The sequence below is a fragment of the Lonchura striata genome, chromosome 24 (genome assembly GCF_050655825.1).
Source record: "Lonchura striata isolate lonStrDom1 chromosome 24, ASM5065582v1, whole genome shotgun sequence".
Classification (NCBI taxonomy): domain Eukaryota; kingdom Metazoa; phylum Chordata; class Aves; order Passeriformes; family Estrildidae; genus Lonchura; species Lonchura striata.
The window spans coordinates 9977047-9997606 of NC_140726.1; the positions used below are offsets into that span (position 1 = coordinate 9977047).

Below are 20560 nucleotides of genomic sequence, written 5' to 3' on the forward strand. Positions count from 1 at the left end.
ACATATAACTATGTTATAGTTATGTAACTATAACATATAATTATGTATATGTTATAGTTACATAACATATGTATGTTACATATGTAACTATAATATGTACATAATATATGTTATAGTTACATAACTAATAACTTAGTTATGTAGTTAAAAGTACATAACTAAAGGACTTCAGCACTTTGAGTACTTTGGGCTACTGGAGCAGTAAAAGTGTACAGTTCCAATGAAATTAAGTACTCCATAATTCCATAAATACTGAATACATTCTGGTTTGCTAGGTCTACATTGAAACTAACTTACATGTATATTCAATGGTATAGCTTTAGTTTATGTACTGTATTGCTTTTGTTAAGCTAAGAAGCTCAGTCTGTGGCAGATAACACAAATGATTAATCATATTGCTGAGCTCACAGCAAATATCCAGATTTAATGAGTTTTTACCCACATTTAAATGCCAAGCCTTTTTGTATATACTGTTAAGGCCCCGTTGGAGAGAGGCAAATTAAAAAGATTATATATTCTACACTGTAATGCAAAAATATTACTGTAAAATGGCTCATTGAAGGGTGCCGACAGCGTTCTGAGTTTTAAATTCCTAGCAGGCTTTGGGATTTTTTCCAATAGTACGTTCGAAAATTCGGTGTCTCGGCCCTGGAGCGGCCGCGCATGCGCGGCCCGGGCGGATGCGCAGGTCGCGTGAGGGGCGGGCGCGCGGGGCCGGCCCCGACATGGCCGCGTACCTGCAGTGGCGCCGGTTCGTCTTCTTCGACAGGGAGACGGTGAGGGAGCCGTCGGCGCCCGATGGAGCCGCTGCGAAGCCTTTCGCACTGCCCCCGGGCATCGCGGTCTGCGACTCGGGCCGGGGAAGCCTCGTGTTCGGAGATATCCTGTGTGGAGCCGGGCGCTGTGGCCTGCCAGGGTCTCGGTGGAGCCGAGGCTGCTCGGCAGGCGAGTTCTGGGCGCTTCTAGCGCGGGCCGGAGGCTCCTCCGGCCTTGGGAATGCGGCAGCTTTGTGCTGTCGGCTGTGCTCGCTTTAAAAAAAAAAAAAACAAAGCGCCGCTGGATGTGTTGGTGCTCCGGGCTCTGGGGTTGCTCTGCAGAAGGATTTGCTGTAACTCTATCAGGAGTCAGCAAAAGGCGTGCAGATTCTTGTACGGTTGGAAGTGTGGGGCTTTTTTTTTTGGTGCCCTTATGAGCCTTAACTGTGATCTAAATATGGAAGGTCAGATTTGGTTTTTGCCTCGCTCCCTTCAACTCAGCAGTTTCCAAGCTTACAAGCTAAGGGTGACACATCTGTACCAGCTGAAGCAGCACAGTATCCTGGTTTCTATTGGTGAGGATGAAGAAGGTATAAATCCTTTGGTGAGTTAAATGATGAAAAGAGGAAAATGCATTTGTAATATGGTTCTTTCTTAAAGATTATTGTGATGATCTCAGTTGCCCTTTCTTACCTTAAGTAGCTTCTTCATTCTAAGTCCTATAACATTTTGATGCCAGGTCATGGCCTACTAATGCCCCATGTTTTGCTTATGCCAGATCATCGTTGTTTGTAGGTGAAAGTCTGGAACCTGGAGAAACGAGATGGTGGTAATCCTCTTTGCACAAGAATTTTTCCAGCAATACCAGGTAACAAGCCCACGGTTGTGTCCTGCCTAACTGTCCACGAGAATCTTAATTTCATGGCTATCGGTAAGTAAAGTTGAACTATAACAGCTTAAAAAAAATATTACGGACTTTACTGATGGGTGAGGAACATGAATAGATAATAAAAAAACCACTACAGAAGGTCCTGATGATCTTTCTTCTCACTCAGTTGTTGCATTATCCTCATAGAGGTATTGCATATCTTGTGCTATCCTAGAGCTCAAGAGATAAATGCATAACTTTAACCTGAGTGTATAATTTACACCAATAACTTTGATACTCGGAAACACTTATTTTTAGTTGATGTTCTCTTTTCCCTGCCAGTTGGTAAGGCTACATATTTATTGAACTTGGTACTAAACTTAGCTTCTCTTGGTACAGGAAAAGACGTGAGTTTTGTGATACTTAATGTTACAGAGATACTTTTTCAAGCTTGTTATGCAAACCTTTTTTCAAAGAAAAAAGCAAATTTCCCTTTCTGGATTTGACCATTCCTTGGTAATGTTTCTTGCTTAACTCTTCTGACAGAATAAGAGCAGTAATGTTGTGAGATTACAAGTAGTTTCAGCTGACTTGGTCCCTACACTGAAATCAAAAAAGCTTTCCCTGTGTGTATGGTGGCCTTCAACCCTGGAACAGCTTACAAGACTGGGGCTATTGGCAAGTTATGAAGACTGTGTGTTTTACTCCCTCTTAAAAAATCTCCCTCTGGTCTTTTTTGCAGTGTGTAGTATATTTTGAATAAGCAAGGGACTTGAAATTATTGTTACAGTTGCAGTATGGGAAGGCCATTTATGGAACAAAATAGGACAGAGTCAAACAAAATTAATGTGCACATGAAATTTGTATGTGGAAAGCAAGTTAACCCTTGCTGAACAGTGCTATCCTGTGTGCAGTTGTGTGACAGCTCTGAACTGTAACTGGAGCAGTGGGGAGTGATTTGGCAAAGACTGACTTGACATGAGAACCTGTGGCAAGCCATTGCATTATACCATGCTAGTGAGTGTGCTGTTGTTGCTGACTGGAGCCTCCCTAACTTAGGCTGGATAAAATTTCAGGTGTGTTGTATAAGTAATAATTCAGTCTGTCCGCTTCACCAGGTTTTGCAGATGGGAGTGTTGTACTTACTAAAGGAGACATCACTCGGGATCGGCATAGTAAGACCCAGATCCTACATGAAGGTAGTTACCCCGTTACTGGCCTTGCTTTTCGACAGTCTGGCAAAACAACACATCTATTTGTGGTGACCACAGAGAACATCCAGGTGAGAAGCTAGCTGAAGAAAATGTGACTCTGACTTGCAAATTCTGTTGGTTTCAGAGTCTAGTTCAGAGTGATCCTCAAACCCTCGAGTTTCCTCTGTAGTCTTATATGCTTTCAGTGAAAGACTATCCTCGCCTGGAGCTGGACACTCACGGTTGTGGATTGCGCTGTTCGTCTCTCAGTGACCCCTCCCAGGATCTCCAGTTCATTGTGGCAGGAAATGAATGTGTGTACCTTTACCAACCAGATGAACGTGGCCCCTGCTTTGCCTTCGAGGGACAAAAGCTGATTGTTCACTGGTATCGGGGGTACCTCATCATTGTCTCCAAGGACCGAAAGACTTCCCCGAAGTAGGGCTCCTTGAAACAGATGAATTCTTTTTGCTTATGCAGCTTCATGCTTTTTGTCTTTCTCCTTCTCCCCTGTGAAGCTTTGCTCCTGGGGGCAGATTGCAACTCTGTCAGATATTGTTGAGATTCATCTCGACCTGTATCTTGATTAACTTCCATTGCGAGAGTAGCACAATTAAATGTGCTGATTAAGGGGGAATTTTTTTCTAGTCCTGTGAAATTCTCAGTGTAGCAGGATGATGAAATTTGAATATAAATACTTGGTGGTTTCCCTCAGGATCCACTTAGTTTAATTGCCTAAATAAATTCTGTCTTGCTTTCTATACATCCCTAGTTTGAACAGGTATCAAGATTTCAAGTTATGTTCTTCTTGTTTTCTAAAACGTTCTTCTGCTCTCCAGATCAGAATTTGCTGGGAATGAGGCACAGAATTCAGACAAACAAGTCCTGAATATCTATGACTTGTGCAACAAATTCATTGCATACAACTCAATCTTTGATGATATAGTGGATGTTCTGGCAGAGTGGGGATCTCTCTATGTACTGACCAGAGATGGGAAGATCCACGTACTGCAGGAGAAGGATACACAAACCAAACTCGAGGCATGTAAATTTGTTTTCTTATTAGTCTCTGCCTTATGTCTGTAAGATTGTACTGGCTCTGCAGATTGAAAAATTGAGCCATTCAGGTAAGTGAATTACATAACAAGCAATCGAATAGCTCTTTGGTATAGCCAGTGTTGTAAGACAATTGGTATCTAAAGGCCTAAGCGCGTGTATGCACTAAGATAAAGAAACAACTTGTTTTCCAGGTGTGTTTGAACTTGTTTTGTGGGGTGGTACTTCTCTTACACTGTTCTTACCATGTATTTAACAGATGCTGTTCAGAAAGAACTTATTTGAAATGGCCATTAACCTGGCCAAGAGCCACCACTTGGACAGCGATGGTTTGTCAGAGATTTTCCGGCAGTATGGCGATCATCTCTATAACAAGGGAAACCATGATGGAGCCATCCAGCAGTATATCCGGTAGGTGGGAGTTCTATGGAGCTGTGATGTTGTAGTACAGGTAGGAGCAACATAGGCCTTGATTTCTGTTTCAGCCCAGGAATAAAAAGAGTCCAAAAATTATGACTTGAGGTGAAAATTGTACCTGTACAGAGAAAGATTCTGTACCTGAGGTGAAAATTCTACCTGTATAGAGTCAAGTGAGACTAAAAGTCTTTGAACAAGGTCCTTGAAAATCACTTTGTATACCTTTTGATAAAGTTCTTCTCTTTGATCATATTTTCACATGAATAATGTACGCCCATTGGGATGGACTGGGGACTGATGACATCATTAGAAAGAAGGGATCACTGTGCAAGATAGATGATGGAATTTGACCATGTATGGCAGTCTTCTTGGAAAGTACTCAAACAGCAAACAGTTCAGTGTTAGTTTTAAAACAGCTAGGGTTTTTTAAAACTAGAACTTGGAGCAGCCTTGTTTTGGGCTTACTGAAACTTCATGTTCAATTTTTAAAATGCCACAAAGTGTTACATTATTTTGGAGCTGATGCTCCAGAGTCCCTGACATCTAGTGAGAGTCAGCATGTCTTTTTACCTTGACTTTCTTTAACTCTCAAAGTAACTGTGGCTAAACTGTTCCATGTTTAGAGCATAAGCATTTAAAGCTGACTTTGAGTTATGTGACTGAAATGAAGGAAAATGTAGCTTTTGTTCCTTTCTTTTTTTGGCTTCCCAGTTTGTTGTGCTCAGAGCCTAATCTGTCTTCTCACTGCCACCTTTAAGGGAAGATTAACTCTTTGTATGCTGTCATGGTTGTCCTGATCAAGGCCTTTGTATCGGTGTGTGTGCAGATGGGTTGTCTTACACCATAACTAGGTGTTGCTTCTGATGCATAGCTAAGCAGTCCCAAGAGGGTTAGTACCTACTGAAGTTAAGGCTTCACTGTGTTCTGTTGTTAATTTATCCATTTATTTTGATTTCATGAGTATACAATATCTTGTAACATGACTCTTCCCCTCACAGAACTATAGGGAAGCTAGAACCATCGTATGTTATTCGGAAATTCCTGGATGCTCAGCGTATCCACAACCTTACTGCTTATCTACAGATGCTCCATCTGCAGTCCCTGGCCAATGCAGACCACACTACACTTCTGCTGAATTGCTATACCAAACTCAAAGACAGCTCCAAACTGGAAGAGTTCATTAAGGTACTGGGAGATGTGGAATCATGCTCCATTTTTGTGTCATCATAATAATTAAAAAGGGGCTGTGGTGACATTGTAAATTCCCTCCTCTATGACTGTTAAGAGAGAGAATAATGAATTTAGCGCTCAGTACCCTGGTTTTTGTTTATTTCCAAGCTCTTGCTTACTTTCTCAGTTTGGTTGGTTTGCCATCTGGGTCTGGAGTGTGCTTGCTTCTGTCAGTGCAACTGGCAAGCAAATGAGAAGTGCTTAGACTCCTTCCTTTATGCATGGGTGATTTTCCCTTGCATGAGAGGTACCATGATTGTCCCTGCTCATGTTTTCCTCCTCTGACTTGAATGATTACTGCTTCTGGACTGTTAGAATTTTTCTGAGGGACCATCTCTCTGCTTTTGTTCTTGGAGACGAGTGAGAGTGAGGTCCACTTTGATGTGGAAACGGCTATCAAGGTGCTTCGCCAAGCTGGTTACTACTCCCATGCTGTGTACCTGGCAGAGAAGCATGAGCATCATGAATGGTACCTCAAAATCCAGTTAGAGGACATCAAGGTGAGGAGACATACCTGCACATGTGTTCTTACTGGGGAGAATACCAATTCTTTAGCCTCCTCTTTAGTGAGAATATAATTTCACTGACCTCTTTGCTGAGGATAGCATGCTGATGAGAGCAGCAGCAACAATACTCGTTGCTGTTGGTGTGTTGCCTTTCTGCTTTTGGTTTGTGTGTTAGACTAGATGGGGAAATCAGAAGATCTTGTTTTCTTTCTGATGCCGCTTTTTACAGTGCTCTTTAAGAGGAGCAAGAGTGCTTAGTTGAGGATTCATCTAAATGTTTCCCCCAGGCTGTATCCAGTCTTTGTCCCTGAGGAGGAAGATGAGCAGGAATAGTGAACTAGGTGATAATTCAGAGTAAATGGTATTTCTGGCATACTCACAGCATGTCTTCAATGCTTTCTGCCCTAAGCTCAAAGTAGAGAGCAGAGGCCAGTGTCCTGTGATTGTTTTGTTGTCTGTCTTCACAGAACTACCAAGAGGCATTGCACTACATTGGAAAACTGCCATTTGAACAGGCAGAGAGTAACATGAAGCGATATGGTAAAATCCTTATGCACCATGTCCCTAATGAGACCACTGAATTGCTGAAGATCCTTTGCACTGATTACCATCCCTCGGGAGGTAATGAGTGCCCTGGGATGCTAGAAGGAAAAAAGGTATGGTTTGTGCTGACTGAGAGCTGTTGCTCTGCAGTAGTAACTTTGCTACTGCAGGGTGCTTCTGCATGCCTTGTGTTGTAATCCTGATGTTTTAGGTATAACGAGAATTATAACTTAATAAACTCTGCTCAGGTGAGACCCCACCTGGAATACTGTGTCTGGCTCTGGAACCCTTAGCACATGGATGTTTTGGAGTAGGTCCAGAGGAGGCTATAAAAATGATCGGAGGGATGGAACACAGCTGCTCTGAAGAAAGGCTGAGTGAGCTGGGCTTGCCCAGTCTGGATAAAGGAAGGCTTTAGGGAGACCTCATTGCAGCTTTTCAGTACTCGAAAGAGTTTTATAGGAAAGATGAGGACAAACTTTTTTACAGGGCCCGTTTTGATGCTACCAGAGGTAATAATTTTAAAGTAAAAGAGGGCAGATTTAGACTAGATAGAAGTAAGAAACTTTTTATAATGAGGCTGGTGAAACACTGAACCAGGTTGCCCAGAGAGTTGGCAGATAGCCCCATCCCTGGAAACACTCAAGTCAGGTTGGATGAGGACCTGAGCAACCTGATGAAATGGAAGATGTCTCAGCTCTCTGCAGAAGTATTGGACTAGATGGCTTTTAAAGATCCCTTCCCACTCAAACTATTCAACAATTCTATAAGAAGCCCCATTCTGATGTACTGGTAGTCCCAGAGGCAGGGGACCTCTTAAAGTTATTGCTCAGGATTGATCTTTGATGTTGTTGACATCCTGTATTGTGCTGTATCTGTCCTGTCTGAGGCTCTGGAAATGAACATTCCTCATGGCAGGAAGGAAGCACTAGTGTGGCTTGAGACTGATGTGGGTGCTTGTCTTTTTGTGACTGTTTTACAGGCTAATTCGGAGGAGTTCATCCCCATCTTTGCAAACAATTCCCGGGAACTGAAAGCTTTTCTGGAGCACATGACTGAGGTGCAGGCTGACTCTCCACAGGGTGTCTATGACACTTTACTGGAACTTCGGTTGCAGAACTGGGCACATGAACAAGATGAGCAGGTTTGAGCCCCTCCAGCATTGTGTTTTGAGGGAAAGGTTTGGTGTCTGTGAGTTGTATTTGCATTCCTGCAATGCCCTTTCCAGCTGGGCATTGACAACATGAGGCAGTACATATGCTGTGCTGGACAAATAGCACAGAAATGGGAAAGCAGCCTAATATCTGGGAGAATATTCCCTACAGGATGGCTGAGCTTGTTTTGTTTGTATGTCTTTTAAGGACAGATTCCAGACAATACAGTCTCTGTGAGCAGATGGCTTGCCCACAAAAGTATCTTTACTTGCTTGCCTGGATCTGTGAGAGTGTTGGCTGTTTGGGCAAAGAAAATAATGTTCTGTTTGCTTAAAAGGGTTAAAGAGCAAGTACCAAAACTGACTTGCCACAAAAGTGCTCCAGATTGTTGAGTCTTAGTATGCAAAATAGTGTGTAGGTGGGTGTGCCTGGGTTCCTCTTCTTGACCTCTCCCACTTTTTTGTAGACCAAGGAGAAGTTGCACGATGAAGCCCTCACCCTCCTGAAGAGCGGAAGGTTCAAGACAGTCTTTGATAAGGCCTTGGTCTTATGTCAGATGCACAATTTCAAGGATGGTGTTCTCTATCTCTATGAGCAGGGCAAACTGTGAGTGTTACTCTTGTCTTTACTTGCTACTCTAGAGTCCTGTACTTCCCCTCTTGCCCCCACTACACCAATTTCTGAGCCATAAATGTCTACCATTAATGGTAGTGACCTCAAGATGGGCATGGTAGATGATTGCTCTGCAGTACCTCACTGTTGAAGCAAGGCAGTTATATAGAGTGAAAAAAATACTTGTGTTTGTCTTCTGTGTGAGTCCAGGGATTACATGGCTGGGTGAAAACCTAAGGTCCCTACAAAATCTCAAGGGGCGAGGTGGATTGTTGCAGCTGATGAGTCTTTCTCCCATAGTTTCCAACAGATCATGCACTACCACATGCAAAATGAGCAGTACAAGAAGGTGATTGAGGTGTGCGAGTTGTATGGCGACCAAGAGGCTTGTCTCTGGGAACAGGCTCTTAGCTACTTTGCACGGAAGGAGGAGAACTGCAAGGAGTATATTGCTGCAGTGCTGAAACACATTGAGAACAAGAATCTTATGCCTCCACTGCTTGGTAATGACATGTGACATTAAACCCTCAGCCTCCCCTGCCATAAAACCACAACCCAAGCAAAAACCAGAAAAACAAACCACAAAAGACTCCAACCCAGACTAGTTTGTAGTGCTTTCTGTAGATCAGACATTAGAAGAATCAATTAAATTAGAGCCTACCATTTGAAGTAATAACCTGCTCCATAGGGAAAAATGATGTCAGTCACAGCTCCCTAGTTAGGGAGAAAGATCTGCAGTATCAGTGGAATGTCTCATACATGATTGCTGTGGGGCAGTGCAGGGTGTGCTGAAACTTCTGTTGAGCCTTGGTGGAGAACTAAAATCCAATCCACTACTAGATCCTTCCTTTGTCCCTTTGGTCTGAGTTATCCAGACATGCTCCCAGTCGCCCATTTTGGGAAATGATCAGACTGAAAGAGAATCTTTAAGTGAGCTCTTCCGATTCCACGAGAATGCCAGCTGCTTTTGCCTGTAAGTGGCCTGTCCCAGGAAAGCAGTCTGCCCTGGCAGTACAAGTATAGCTGCAGTTTTTGTGCTTGTGTTTAAACTAACATCTCAGTTTCTCTCAGTTGTGCAGACTCTGGCTCATAACTCCACAGCCACCCTGTCTGTGATTAAGGATTATCTTGTCAACAAGCTGCAGAAGCAAAGCCACCAGATACAGCAGGATGAGCAGAGAATTCAGAAATACCGAGAAGAAACTACGAGGATCCGCCTGGAAATTGAAGAGCTAAAAGAAAGGTGCAGGACTGTGTGCTGTCTTGTCTAGTGCTATTCAAGGACAGAACTACTGTTTTCTTTTAGTAAGGTGTAGTTTGTCTTTCTCATGCTTCTCCATCTTGTCACTCAGTCCCAAGATTTTTCAGAAGACCAAGTGTAGCATTTGCACTGGTGCATTGGAGCTCCCTTCAGTCCACTTCCTCTGCGGTCATTCCTTTCACCAGCACTGCTTTGAAAGCTACTCTGAGAGTGATTCAGAATGTCCTACTTGCATGCCAGAAAATCGCAAAGTGATGGACATGATCCGAGCCCAGGAGCAGAAGAGAGATCTGCATGACCAGTTTCAGCATCAGGTAAGGTAACGTTGCCTGTCTTACCAAGTTGAAATAAGTAGAGTTTAGATTTGTTTACAGACCTGTAAATGGAGGCTGGTAGAGACAGGTAAGGCTTGGAAGTATTTTGTAAAGAAGGTTATGTTAACTGGATAATGAGGCGTTAGACCCTAGGGTGAGTGCATTGTGTAAAGAGCATGAAGAGTCATTGTTGGCTCTATGAAGGTGAAAGAGAGACTCTATTCTCACCTGGAAAATGTTAACACATGTGGAAACTAGAGCATTTGAGGCACTCACCTTCCTGCTTAATTCTGTTGCTCATTTACCTCCTCGGTGCATGGCTCAGAAGTGGCATTGAAAGAGGATCTGGAACATCCAGTGTCAGAAAATCTAGCAGGTTTTTCTGCTACATCTAGCCCCTGCATGGACTGAGCCAATTGTCAGGGACTGACATGAGCTGCCCTGTCCACTAAACCAGAGGAGAAGGAAAGGGGGCTTAGAAGCAAGAGGCTCTGGAGGCTTTTGCTGATGATTCTGCTTTGTGTCTGGCAGCTCAAGTGTTCAAATGATGGCTTCTCAGTCGTTGCTGACTACTTTGGTCGCGGTGTCTTCAATAAGCTCACCCTGATCACGGACTTGCCCTCGGGAAAGACCGCTACAACCATCGAGGCTGGTCTGCAGCGGGAGCTGCTCATCCACAGCAAACGCAGTACCTGACTGCAGGCCGTGTCCACACGCCCTCTCGTGTTGTACGGGGATCCCCGCCGTGTCCTCGGCCCCCTGTGTTTGGCTTCGTCCCTTGTCCCTCAATAAACCCGAGTGGCCGGAGCGCCGCGGCCTCACTGACCGGCCGGCGGGGCGGGGCGGGGCGGGGCGGGGCCGGGGGCGGGGCGGGCGCGCGGGGCGGGCGCGCGGGGCGGGCGCGCGGGGCGGGCGCGCGGGGCGGGCGCGCGGGGCGGGGCCGGGGGCGGGGCCGGGGGCGGGGCCGGGGGCGGGGCGGGCGCGCGGGGCGGGGCCGGGGGCGGGGCGGGCGCGCGGAGCGGGCGCGCGGAGCGGGCGCGCGGGGCGGGCGCGCGGGGCGGGCGCGCGGGGCGGGGGCGCGGGGCGGGGCGGGCGCGCGGGGCGGGGCCTGGGGCGCGGGGCGGGCGCGCGGGGCGGGCGCGCGGGGCGGGCGCGCGGGGCGGGCGCGCGGGGCGGGCGCGCGGGGCGGGCGCGCGGGGCGGGCGCGCGGGGCGGGCGCGCGGGGCGGGGCTTTCCCCGCGCCGGCCGCTCACAAGGCGAGGCCGCGGTCACGTGGGGGGCGGGTGCGGGCGCTGAGGGCCGGAGGTGATGGCGGAGCTGGCGGCGCCGGGCGTGGGCCTGGGACGAGCGGATGCCGGCGGGGGCGCCGGCCGAGCGGGTGGCGACCCGTTGCTGCCGCAGAAAGAGAACGGCGTGGATGGCAGAGCGATCCGCGTGGGCACCCGCCGGAGCCAGGTAGGCAGCGGCGGGGTTGGGGTGCGGGGAGTGCTCCCGCCGGGGCACCCGGCTCGTCCCGGGCGGCGCAGGGTCTGCGTGCTTCTCGGGGCTGAGGAGCAGCCTGAGCTTCCTGAGTTCCCCTTTCGACTCCTGCCGTGGAATTCCGGGAAGAAGTTCGGAGAGCCCTTCCTTCGGAGCCCAGGGGACGGGCCGCTCCAGTAGCGCTGTCGCGGTGCAGGGGCCGGGGGCCACGGCGCGGGTCTCTCCCTGTCTGGCTGCGACCAACTTGAAAATTCTGTGGAGCTCTTGTACGGAAACCCCCCAATAACTGATGCTTGCAGCCCGCTCAAAGGCCAGGGAAGGGACATAGCCACAGATAGAGAAGGTATCTGTCGCCAGCGGGCTAGAGTAGGGAGGAGCAGCCTCGCAAAGAGAGATAAGCGACCCTCAGGCCTTTGCACTGAGATAATCTCGTTCCTTTTGGTAGCACGTTCTAGGAAGAATTCCGTGCTGTCACAAAGGCACTTTATGTAGACATCAGGACAAGGGAGATAGCCGTGCATATATGCTATCTCATGTAATAACGTGTGGCTTTTGGGGCACTTTACAAAGGGAAGCAGCTACATACATTCATTGTACTTGTAGGGAACTGCAGTCCCGAGAACGACGTTAATTATCAAAGGGTCTTGAGCCCTTCGGTGGCAGAAAAGCTGAACCTCATCTGTAGTTGCTTGAGTCTGCTGCCACTTGCATGTGCAGAAAGATGATACACTAGTGATTGTATTTTACTTCTGGTTTTCTTATGCAATGGAATGTTCTTCATGCAGTTTACTACTTTGAGATTTGTTTCTTGCTGTACATGATGATGTAAGCTGTTACTTTTGTGTGTGTGTGTTTGTAGAACCTCAGACTAGGTCTTTGTTCTTATAGAAGGTAAGTAACTTGTATTTGACACTAACTGGATTTTCCCACCAGCTCAGTGAAATCATACTGGCTTCTCCCAAATGCAGTATTGGTAAAATTCATGTGCTTTGAAAAAGCAGGAGGCTTTAACCCTAGCTCAGTGTGCAATATGACTTGTTCTTTCATTGCTGAGCAACAGAATAATGGTTTTGCTTACTTTTCCGCCCACTTGTTGAGTGATCATCATTCAGCAGTTGTGTTGTTCTACATAGGTGAAACCAAGAAGTGAAAGCATGAGAATTGTGATCTGTAGGTTCCTATTGGGATCACTCTCCCTAACTTGATAAACTTACTGCAGTGTTTCATCATGCACCACAGTAATGGCTGGACATGGGAAGACTTTAGTCAATAAAAGAAGTTCTTCAGTGAAGTGTTCTGGTCATGATAGGTGTTCACACAGTTCAAGGAGTTTGTACTATGAGTCATTTAACTTGAGGCAACCTATTTCTAATGCTTTTGATTTAGAGAGAATGTACTGGTCATGCATGCCTGGCTGTGGGGGAATAGTAAAGCCTCCTTAGCTACTATATGGGCACTGTGCTCTTTCTTTAGGACTTTGTTTTCTGCTTCCTTGTAGCTGGCCCGGATTCAGACCGATAGTGTAGTTATGATGCTCCGTGAGCTATTCCCTGACCTCCACTTTGAGATTGGTAAGTTTTGTTTTTTGGATGTTGCCCTGGGGTAGATGGCAAGGAGCAGGAGCCAGTGGGTTATCTTCGTGTGCAAGAGGTGTGTGTAGAGTCAGGAGGAGGAGGTCTGTCTAAATTTATCTGCGAGTGCCGTTTGAATTCAGTTCAGTTGTGTGGCTGAGCAACTGCTGCTGCTTGTTTCTTGTAGGGGAGATAAATGGATTTCATGAGCCCTTGATGATGTAAGTGCTGAGTGATGGACATGGTGTTGTGTTGCTCCCTTCGCAAACTTTGTATTGTTCTGGCTGCACCCCTCTGAGCATTAGGGGCATTTTCTGGTCTGGGGCTCAAAGCTTTCAACAGGAATAACAGGAGTTCAGCCATGCACTGAAGAGAACTGCTTTACATGTGTTCTTTGGCACTCCAGAGACAGACCATGGCAGCTTCCTCTGGGTCAACTCTTCCCCAAACCAGCCCTCTTTCACTTTGCTTTTGTTTTTGAGGACCGTGAAAGACGTCTCAATTTCATTGCACTCAACTTGTCTTGAGTGCAATGTATTTCTAGAAGTGAGCTGCTCTTGTATTGAGCTTGAAGTCAGTGTTCATACAGTAGTGTGTGACATTTTGCATGGATATTTTCAGCCTAAGCCCAGTACCTCACATTTTACCTGTACTGTCTCCGAGCAGTGGCCATGTCAACAACTGGGGACAAGATCTTGGACACAGCACTTTCCAAGGTAAAGGATCTTCCTTTATTCAAGAACTAATTGTATTTATGTTCTATTATCTCATGCTTCTTTTGTGATTTATTTTTTTCCTTTTGTGTGTAGATTGGAGAGAAGAGCCTCTTCACCAAAGAGCTGGAAAATGCACTTGAAAGAAATGAGTAAGAACTTACTGTTTTGTCTTTCTCCTTAGCATTTGGTGCTCTTTGGACACACTTGGCTTGCTGCATAGATGATCTAATTTCCTTCAGTCCTGGTACCTTTCAGACTGAAAAAAATAATCCTTTGATAAGTCACTGTCTTTTTTCCCCCCTTTTTTCTCTCTACCCTGGGCTCAGGACATGTATTTTGAAGTGGAGCTGTTGTATCACTTGGTCTGCCCCAGTAACGTTTTCTTCTGTTACTTGTGTATTACATGCTGTAATACAGAGGGAGGCTGTAATCTCATATGATTACTGCTTATTAATATATTTTTTTAAAAAACACTCTTCTTATTGGTGGTAATGTCTTGCAAAACAGATTTATTGTCATCCTGTAAATGTTATTATTTATTAACTTATGCAAGCTAAATGTGCAGGAGAATTTGACATGGGCAAATTGTGCTGTGTTCTGTGCAGTTTGTCTCTACAAAAACCTTGCTTCAGATGCCTGAGCAGACAGAGATTACTGCTGGTTTCGTGGGTTTGAGGTTTTGGTGTGGTTTAATCTCTCTTTCTTTTCAATATTCTGAGGAGGGTTTCAGTAGTGTCTTAGTTAAAGTATGTTTAAAAACAAAGGTATTCTGCATCTCTGTCACACAGTTACATGAGCTATACCATCTGTTCTCCAATTACTATCCTCTAATTTTTAGGGTTGACCTTGTGGTTCACTCCCTGAAGGACCTGCCAACTTCTCTTCCTCCTGGCTTTACGATTGGTGCTGTCTGCAAGTAAGTGAGGACATGAGACTTGATTCTCGAGAGCTTTGCATTTTATAGTGTTGGTGAAGGAGAGCAAAGGCAGCGTAGGTTCTTTTAGATGTTCAGAGTTTCCTGTGATTGGTCTTCAAAACAATGGAAGCTCTAGTGGAACACTAGGGCTACCCTAGTGTTCCATAGCTGGCAGGTGTGCTGAAAATTCTTGCTCTCCATCTTGATGATGAAGTATTTTTGAGCCAGAGGTAGTTCTTCTGGGAAATGATAGCAGAACTGTTGAGCGTACCAGCCTTGCCTTAAATGATGTGTCAGGCATTCTGCACTTGTGTTATTTTGCAGAAGGGAAAACCCGCTTGACGCTGTTGTCTTTCATCCCAAAAACTGTGGAAAAACACTGAGCCTCCTTCCTGAAAAGAGGTGAGTGGGAGAAGAAGGGGAAGACAGGTGCAAAAACAGAAGGGGTCAGTTGGTTGACATTTTACATTGGCAAGTCAGTCACCTCATTGCTTTATCCTGTAGTGGTTTTACACTGCCTTTTGTGAGCATTCCACACCTGGACCCACTTGCTAGAAAAAGTAACGCTGTGTCACAGGAATGAGGTTCATCTCTCAAGCCACCCTTGAGCGGCAATGCTTTCTCAAGTTAAAACCTTTCTTGCCACGCTCTCTAGAGTGAATTCCTGCTCCTTGGTGTTCTGCCTACTGCTGAGGAAAGCATACAGTGCAGATGGTGTGTGTGGTGCAGGATTTTGGCTTTCATGGACCTGAACTATGCTTCTGTTCTCACTCAGCTTATTCTGATTTCTTCCTTGTGTTTTTGGCATCACTTTCATGTGGTTTCTCCATTTTTAATGATCTGTCTTTCTGTAGAGATTATTGGAATCCTTTGTCTGAGACAGATGAGTAAAATTACTCAGATTAAGGTAGCTATTTGAAATAATTTTTTTTTATATATTAAAGTGAAATAAATAAACTAGCCATGACACAAAGACTTGTATTTCTGTGCATTTGGATAGCAGGAAAATCGCATCTGATTTAGGTTTCAGGTTACCAAAAGGAGGAATCAGAAGGGCACATACTGATTTCTTCAGTCTCTTCAGCTGCATGAAGCTGAATCAGGGAAGGTTTAGGTTGGATATCGAGAAAAGGTTCATCACCCAGAGAATGGTTCAGCACTGGAACAGGTTCCTGTGGGAAGTGGTCACAGCACCAAGCCTGACAGAGCTCACAGAGTATTTGGACAGCCCTCTCAGGCACATGGTAGGATTCTTGGGGTGTCCTGCAAAGGGCTAGAAGTTGGAACTCAATGATCCTGATGGGTCCCTTCTAAATCAGCATATAATATAATTCTATAAAAAGAAGTGAACAGCATATAGCTTGAGAAAGGAAATGCCCAGACTTTCAGTTTTCTGTGGTTTCTAGTTATATACTCAAAGGTCCTCTGCTTACTCTGCATTTGTGTCTTTGATGAAGTTCCTCTGTTTTAGTCACTTCATCACTTAGTTGTCTGGCTCATTTTGGGGCAGTGGTGTCTTTTTTCTGTGAAAAATGTTGTCTTTCAATGAGGTTTCATACATCCTTGACAGTGGCTGGGGACTGCTCATCAGAAGCATATTCTGTAAATTGGCTCCTTGGGAGTTGCTTCGGACATGCTTTATGCTGAACTTCACAGAGTGGTTTTCTTTCTTCTAAGGAGATATAAATAATTGACTGTTTTTCTGATCTTCATTTCAACTAAAAAAAAAAATACTATTTGTTTCCTTGAAATTTCTGTCATATATGTGGCTGGAGGTAACTGTTAGGAGTGTTCTGGATTTCAGTGATTATACTTTTCCTTGCAGTGTGATTGGAACCAGTTCACTTCGGAGAGCAGCTCAGCTCAAGAAGAAGTTCCCTCATTTAGAATTCAGGGATATTGTATCCTTTCCTGGCAAGTGTGGGAGCTGGGTAAAGCTGCAAAGAGGAAAGTACAACTTTGTGTAAAATCTAGATTTGAGGCTCATTTGTGCCACCTGACCTACAAGAACAAGCTGCTTCTTCAAAGGCTGTTCTCCACTACCCTGTTCTGAGGTGGGATGGGGTAGTACTGTAACCATCCTGTCCTCTGCTTTCTCATGAGGCTGTGAAGAAGCAGCCAGCCTTGATCTAGCTGGGTGTTCAGCATACAGATTAATTGTATGTTTTGCAGTGTTTGAAAAACTGCATGACGGTGCCTCCGATGTGTTTGTCACGGGTGCGTGACCAAATGTTGCTGGGTTTCCAGTAACCCTGGATGCTGTTTGGATCATTAATTCCATTGTGGGTGGCTGACCTACTGAGAAAAGGCATTGTTACTTCCGTCCTAGGAGAAGAGTTCTTTGCAGTGCAGAAGGAATTGGGTGATAATAGTGTACTTCAGTGGTGTGCATATCTTTGTAGACTCAGCACTTGAATTAATATTCCATAATACATGGCAAGATTCTATTTTATGAAACGATTGTGCTTATTTAACACTTCTTTCAGGATGGTACTGACATTCTCATTTGGAGACTGTTGTATTCTGTACAGTCTGTAAAGACTCAACTGGTTGTAGAACTGTTATCCTGCCGTTTCTATGCTTGCTTAATCACTTCTACAGAGAGGAAACTTAAATACCCGTTTAAAGAAGCTAGATGAGAAGGAAGACTTCAGTGCCATCATCTTGGCTGCTGCTGGGCTGAAGAGAATGGGCTGGGAAAATCGCATTGGCCAGGTTAGGCGCAGCAAAGCAGAAAATAACATTCTCTGCTGAAATACCAACTGTTTGCTTTTCATACCTTGTGGTTCTCCTATCCAAGATAAGCATGCAAGCACCTGACTCCATTGCCATGATTTGATTTGAGGCACTTCTGGAAGGAGTGGTTGGGTTTTTTGGTTGGTTGTTTTTTTTCCTTCGTACAGAAAATTTTCATGTTCAGTTTTCCATGGTTCAGTAACAGTTTGTAATCTGATTGTCTTGTAGCACTTCATGGCACTCGTGTCTAGCAATGCAGCAGTGTGTAAGGCTGAGATTTTAGTGATTAGCTAAGTCACAAAGTGTTACACTCCAGTTGATGGAATGGACATTATCTCACTTTTGTGGTGGAAACACTGAGGCATGAGAAGGGAGAAGTGTCTTTGGTCTGACATGAAATCACTTAGTATTGGAGACAGGAATCTGGCTCTTATTTTCTACATTGTGAACAGTGCAACTTGAGTTAACTCTTGATTTTACTTTCTTCCAGCTCCTAAGCCCTGAAGATTGTCTGTATGCTGTCGGACAGGTACTTTACAACTTTTGTTCCTTAAAGGGCACTGAAAACCAGCTTTCAGTGAAAGTATGATATATCTGAGTAGTTAACTGTGCTGAAGACTTCTCATGTCTTCGTTATCAGAAAAGTACTTTGATCTCTTTTGTTGGCTGTTACACTCTTTGAGGCACAACTTGTTAGGAATCTGCTCTTCTACCCAGGTGTTAGGGGCTGGTTCCTATCAGTAAAAGAAAAAACAGTAAATGGGAAGGTAAAGCCACGCACATCTACACTGGGGCAACATGTATAGATATAACATAGATATAGATATAACATATAAGATATGGGGCAGGTTCTGGCAGGGTCAGTATTACGCTGCACCAGGATAACTGTGCTAAACCACTGCAGTGTCTTTGGTCTGTGATGCTCCCTCCTTTGTGCATGGTGTCCTGACTCCTGCAAGATGGAGCTGGAACACCTGCCTTGGAGCACATTCTTACTGCTCCTGTTTTTAGGTGGACAGACTGTTCCAGTCCATTCTGCCTGCATGGCTGAGCTTATGCAACTAATATCAAACTTGATAAACCTGATCACCAGTTAGTGATCACAAGTGACAAATCTGCACATTCAGTCTGAAAAAAGTAATTTTGATCATGCATTTGTCAAATACCTGCAGAGTTCTAGAATGGTTGAGGTGGCAGCATGATCTTTAACACTTGCCTGAATAAGTCCTGATCTTCTGTTTACAGCAGCTACTGTAGGACAACCCTACAGGCAGCGGAGTGTATCACAATTCATTTCTGTGAACATTGCTCCCTTAGTGAAAAGGGTCTGAGCCTCTGAGTTCTGTTCTGTGATCAATGCTGATGCATGAAGTTGAAGAACTATATTTTGTTGTGTGTTTTTTCTTCTAGGGTGCCTTAGCCGTGGAAGTTCGTGCCAAAGACCAAGAGATACTGAATATGGTATCTGCCCTGCATGATGCTGACACTGTGTTGTGCTGCATTGCTGAAAGAGCCTTTATGAAGCGTTTGGTAGGTCTGGCACCCTTCCTCTGCCTGCAGCAGTAAATACTGATCTGCTAGTTGACTTGATGCCATAATATGGAAAATCTGTAACACTTCTCTGAAACTGCAAAGGAGAGTACATCTGAATCAAAAAGGGCCAGAAGAGTGATGGGCAGTGTTGTGTGCTGCCTAAACTTTTCGAAGGCCTCTGCTTTCAATGTGTTGAGTAGGAACTTCAGTGTCAGCTGCTTTGTGTTTTAGGAGGGTGGATGTAGCGTCCCTGTTGCTGTCAACACCCTGCTGAAGGATGGCCAGGTGAGGAGTACTTTGTATTTTTCATGGATTATTTCTGAAAACCTTTTCCAAGTGTGTGCATGTTTCCATATCTTTTCCTGAAGCTAATTTCAGCAGGTATCTTTATAACCAGGTAGGGCAGATAGTCTCCTGACTTGACCCTTCTGTGTTTGTGTCCAAAGCAGGAGTGCAAGAATGGGTCAAGCTACTGAAGCTGTCTTTCAGAAAATTCCCTTAAATATTATACCAGATTCCCCTCTCCACCCCTGCTGCTTATTTCATGCTGTCCTGAGGTCTGAAAGTATTGCTTTTGACCCTACCAAACTTGTTTTTAGACAGTGGAATGTGGATAAGGAGGTGGGAAATTAGAAAAGAACTTTGGCATTTTCCTTGAGAAGTCATATCTTCGTATCTTCCCTAACAGGAAATACTTTTCTTGTATTATACCACTATTCATGCTGATCCCACTGCATGACAAAAGCCCTTCCCAACAGACTTAGCTTTGTATATTGGGTGTTTTTTTTAAAGAGGGGGTAGTTGGCTGCTTGTTTGTTAATGTGGTAATAATCCATTCTGTGTATTTTCTAAGTTGTATTTGACAGGAGCAGTCTACAGCTTGGATGGATCTGATAGCCTGAAGGAGACCATGCAGACCGGTGTTAGTTATCCCCATCAGGTACGGGAATTACGGTGCCTTCGAAATTCAAACCTGAAGCTAAATGACAAAAACCTGGCCTTTAGAAATGGATTATATTTGGTCTGTTTTCTTGTCAGCTGTAACAGCACACTGTTCTTGAGGTTCTTCAGACTAGGTTTTTCATGAGCATCTTAATTCCTTGCCTACTGTTTTCCTGCTGCCTTACTTTGAGGTGTTCGTATTTGCAGAATGAAGATGGACCAAATGATGATGTGCAGCATGTTGGCATCACAGCCAAGAATGTTCCTGGTCAGGCCCAGGAAGCTGCAGAGAACCTGGGTGTTGAACTAGCTAGTTTACTTCTGAGCAAGGGAGCAAAGCATATCCTTAGCGTGGCAAGGCAGCTCAATGATGCCCGCTGAACTTGGGGTGTGGCCAGCAGGAGTGCTACAATTCTAGCTACAAGTCTGTGCAGCTGCATCATGATCCTCTGGAGGGATTTATTTCAACATTCACACCAGTCTTGCCTGACATTTGGGTGCAAAAAACTTGAAATATGAAGCTAACTAACTTAAGTAGTTTCTGCTCTTCAGAGTTTTTATCCCTCTCCACATTTCTCTAAATTGTTAAGCGTCTTTATGAAGTATTGTCAACAACTTTTGTAGCTAGAGAACTGAAAGAAAAAAATTAAAAATAAAATAAAAGCCTTTAAGTGTTCAATTCCATTTAGGAGCAGAGTGCCTGTTGGGTTATAATCGGATACACAACTGCGCTGGTACTAAAATGCCGTACTGTGCTG

The 20560-nt window shown here is 44.9% G+C and overlaps 2 protein-coding genes across 7 annotated transcripts; both read left to right on the plus strand.

Moving 5' to 3' along the window:
• The first annotated feature begins 683 nt into the window (after positions 1-683).
• Positions 684-10716, plus strand: VPS11 (VPS11 core subunit of CORVET and HOPS complexes). 4 transcript variants are annotated; one of them, XM_077788057.2, is made up of 16 exons: positions 684-886; positions 1194-1359; positions 1551-1686; positions 2742-2905; positions 3007-3254; positions 3656-3857; positions 4132-4283; positions 5288-5474; positions 5876-6019; positions 6493-6681; positions 7551-7712; positions 8189-8328; positions 8635-8837; positions 9406-9577; positions 9687-9909; positions 10441-10716. In XM_077788057.2, exons 1-16 carry the CDS (start codon positions 726-728, stop codon positions 10603-10605), a joined length of 2814 nt encoding a protein of 937 aa, XP_077644183.2. In that variant the 5' UTR covers positions 684-725; the 3' UTR covers positions 10606-10716. The 4 variants fall into 4 exon arrangements, with proteins under 4 accessions (XP_077644183.2, XP_085416502.1, XP_085416500.1 ...); XM_085560376.1 differs by lacking the exon at positions 684-886 and having other exon boundaries at positions 1053-1359; positions 1534-1686; XM_085560374.1 differs by lacking the exon at positions 684-886 and having other exon boundaries at positions 1053-1359.
• A 487-nt stretch (positions 10717-11203) lies between these two features.
• HMBS (hydroxymethylbilane synthase) lies at positions 11204-20486 on the plus strand. Of its 3 annotated transcripts, none has more exons than XM_085560385.1 (13): positions 11204-11364; positions 12887-12959; positions 13581-13675; positions 13769-13824; positions 14514-14591; positions 14916-14993; positions 16417-16492; positions 17193-17306; positions 17818-17856; positions 18738-18857; positions 19092-19145; positions 19714-19800; positions 20010-20486. In XM_085560385.1, the coding sequence occupies exons 3-13, from the start codon at positions 13631-13633 to the stop codon at positions 20181-20183; spliced, it is 921 nt and encodes a 306-aa protein (XP_085416511.1). In that variant the 5' UTR covers positions 11204-11364; positions 12887-12959; positions 13581-13630; the 3' UTR covers positions 20184-20486. The 3 variants fall into 3 exon arrangements, with proteins under 3 accessions (XP_085416511.1, XP_021385752.3, XP_085416512.1); XM_021530077.4 differs by having other exon boundaries at positions 13626-13675; XM_085560386.1 differs by lacking the exons at positions 11204-11364; positions 12887-12959 and adding an exon at positions 12966-13180.
• Positions 20487-20560: the final 74 nt, after the last annotated feature.

Excerpts from the sequence above, each read along its gene's own strand:
- VPS11 (XM_077788057.2), top strand. The coding sequence starts at position 726 with ATGGCCGCGTACCTGCAGTGGCGCCGGTTCGTCTTCTTCGACAGGGAG. Across the intron at positions 6,020-6,492 it reads TCCAGTTAGAGGACATCAAG|AACTACCAAGAGGCATTGCA; the intron begins GTGAGGAGACAT and ends CTGTCTTCACAG. Across the intron at positions 7,713-8,188 it reads CACATGAACAAGATGAGCAG|ACCAAGGAGAAGTTGCACGA; the intron begins GTTTGAGCCCCT and ends ACTTTTTTGTAG.
- HMBS (XM_021530077.4), top strand. The coding sequence starts at position 11,218 with ATGGCGGAGCTGGCGGCGCCGGGCGTGGGCCTGGGACGAGCGGATGCC. Across the intron at positions 14,994-16,416 it reads AGCCTCCTTCCTGAAAAGAG|TGTGATTGGAACCAGTTCAC; the intron begins GTGAGTGGGAGA and ends TTTTCCTTGCAG. Across the intron at positions 17,857-18,737 it reads GTCTGTATGCTGTCGGACAG|GGTGCCTTAGCCGTGGAAGT; the intron begins GTACTTTACAAC and ends TTTTTCTTCTAG.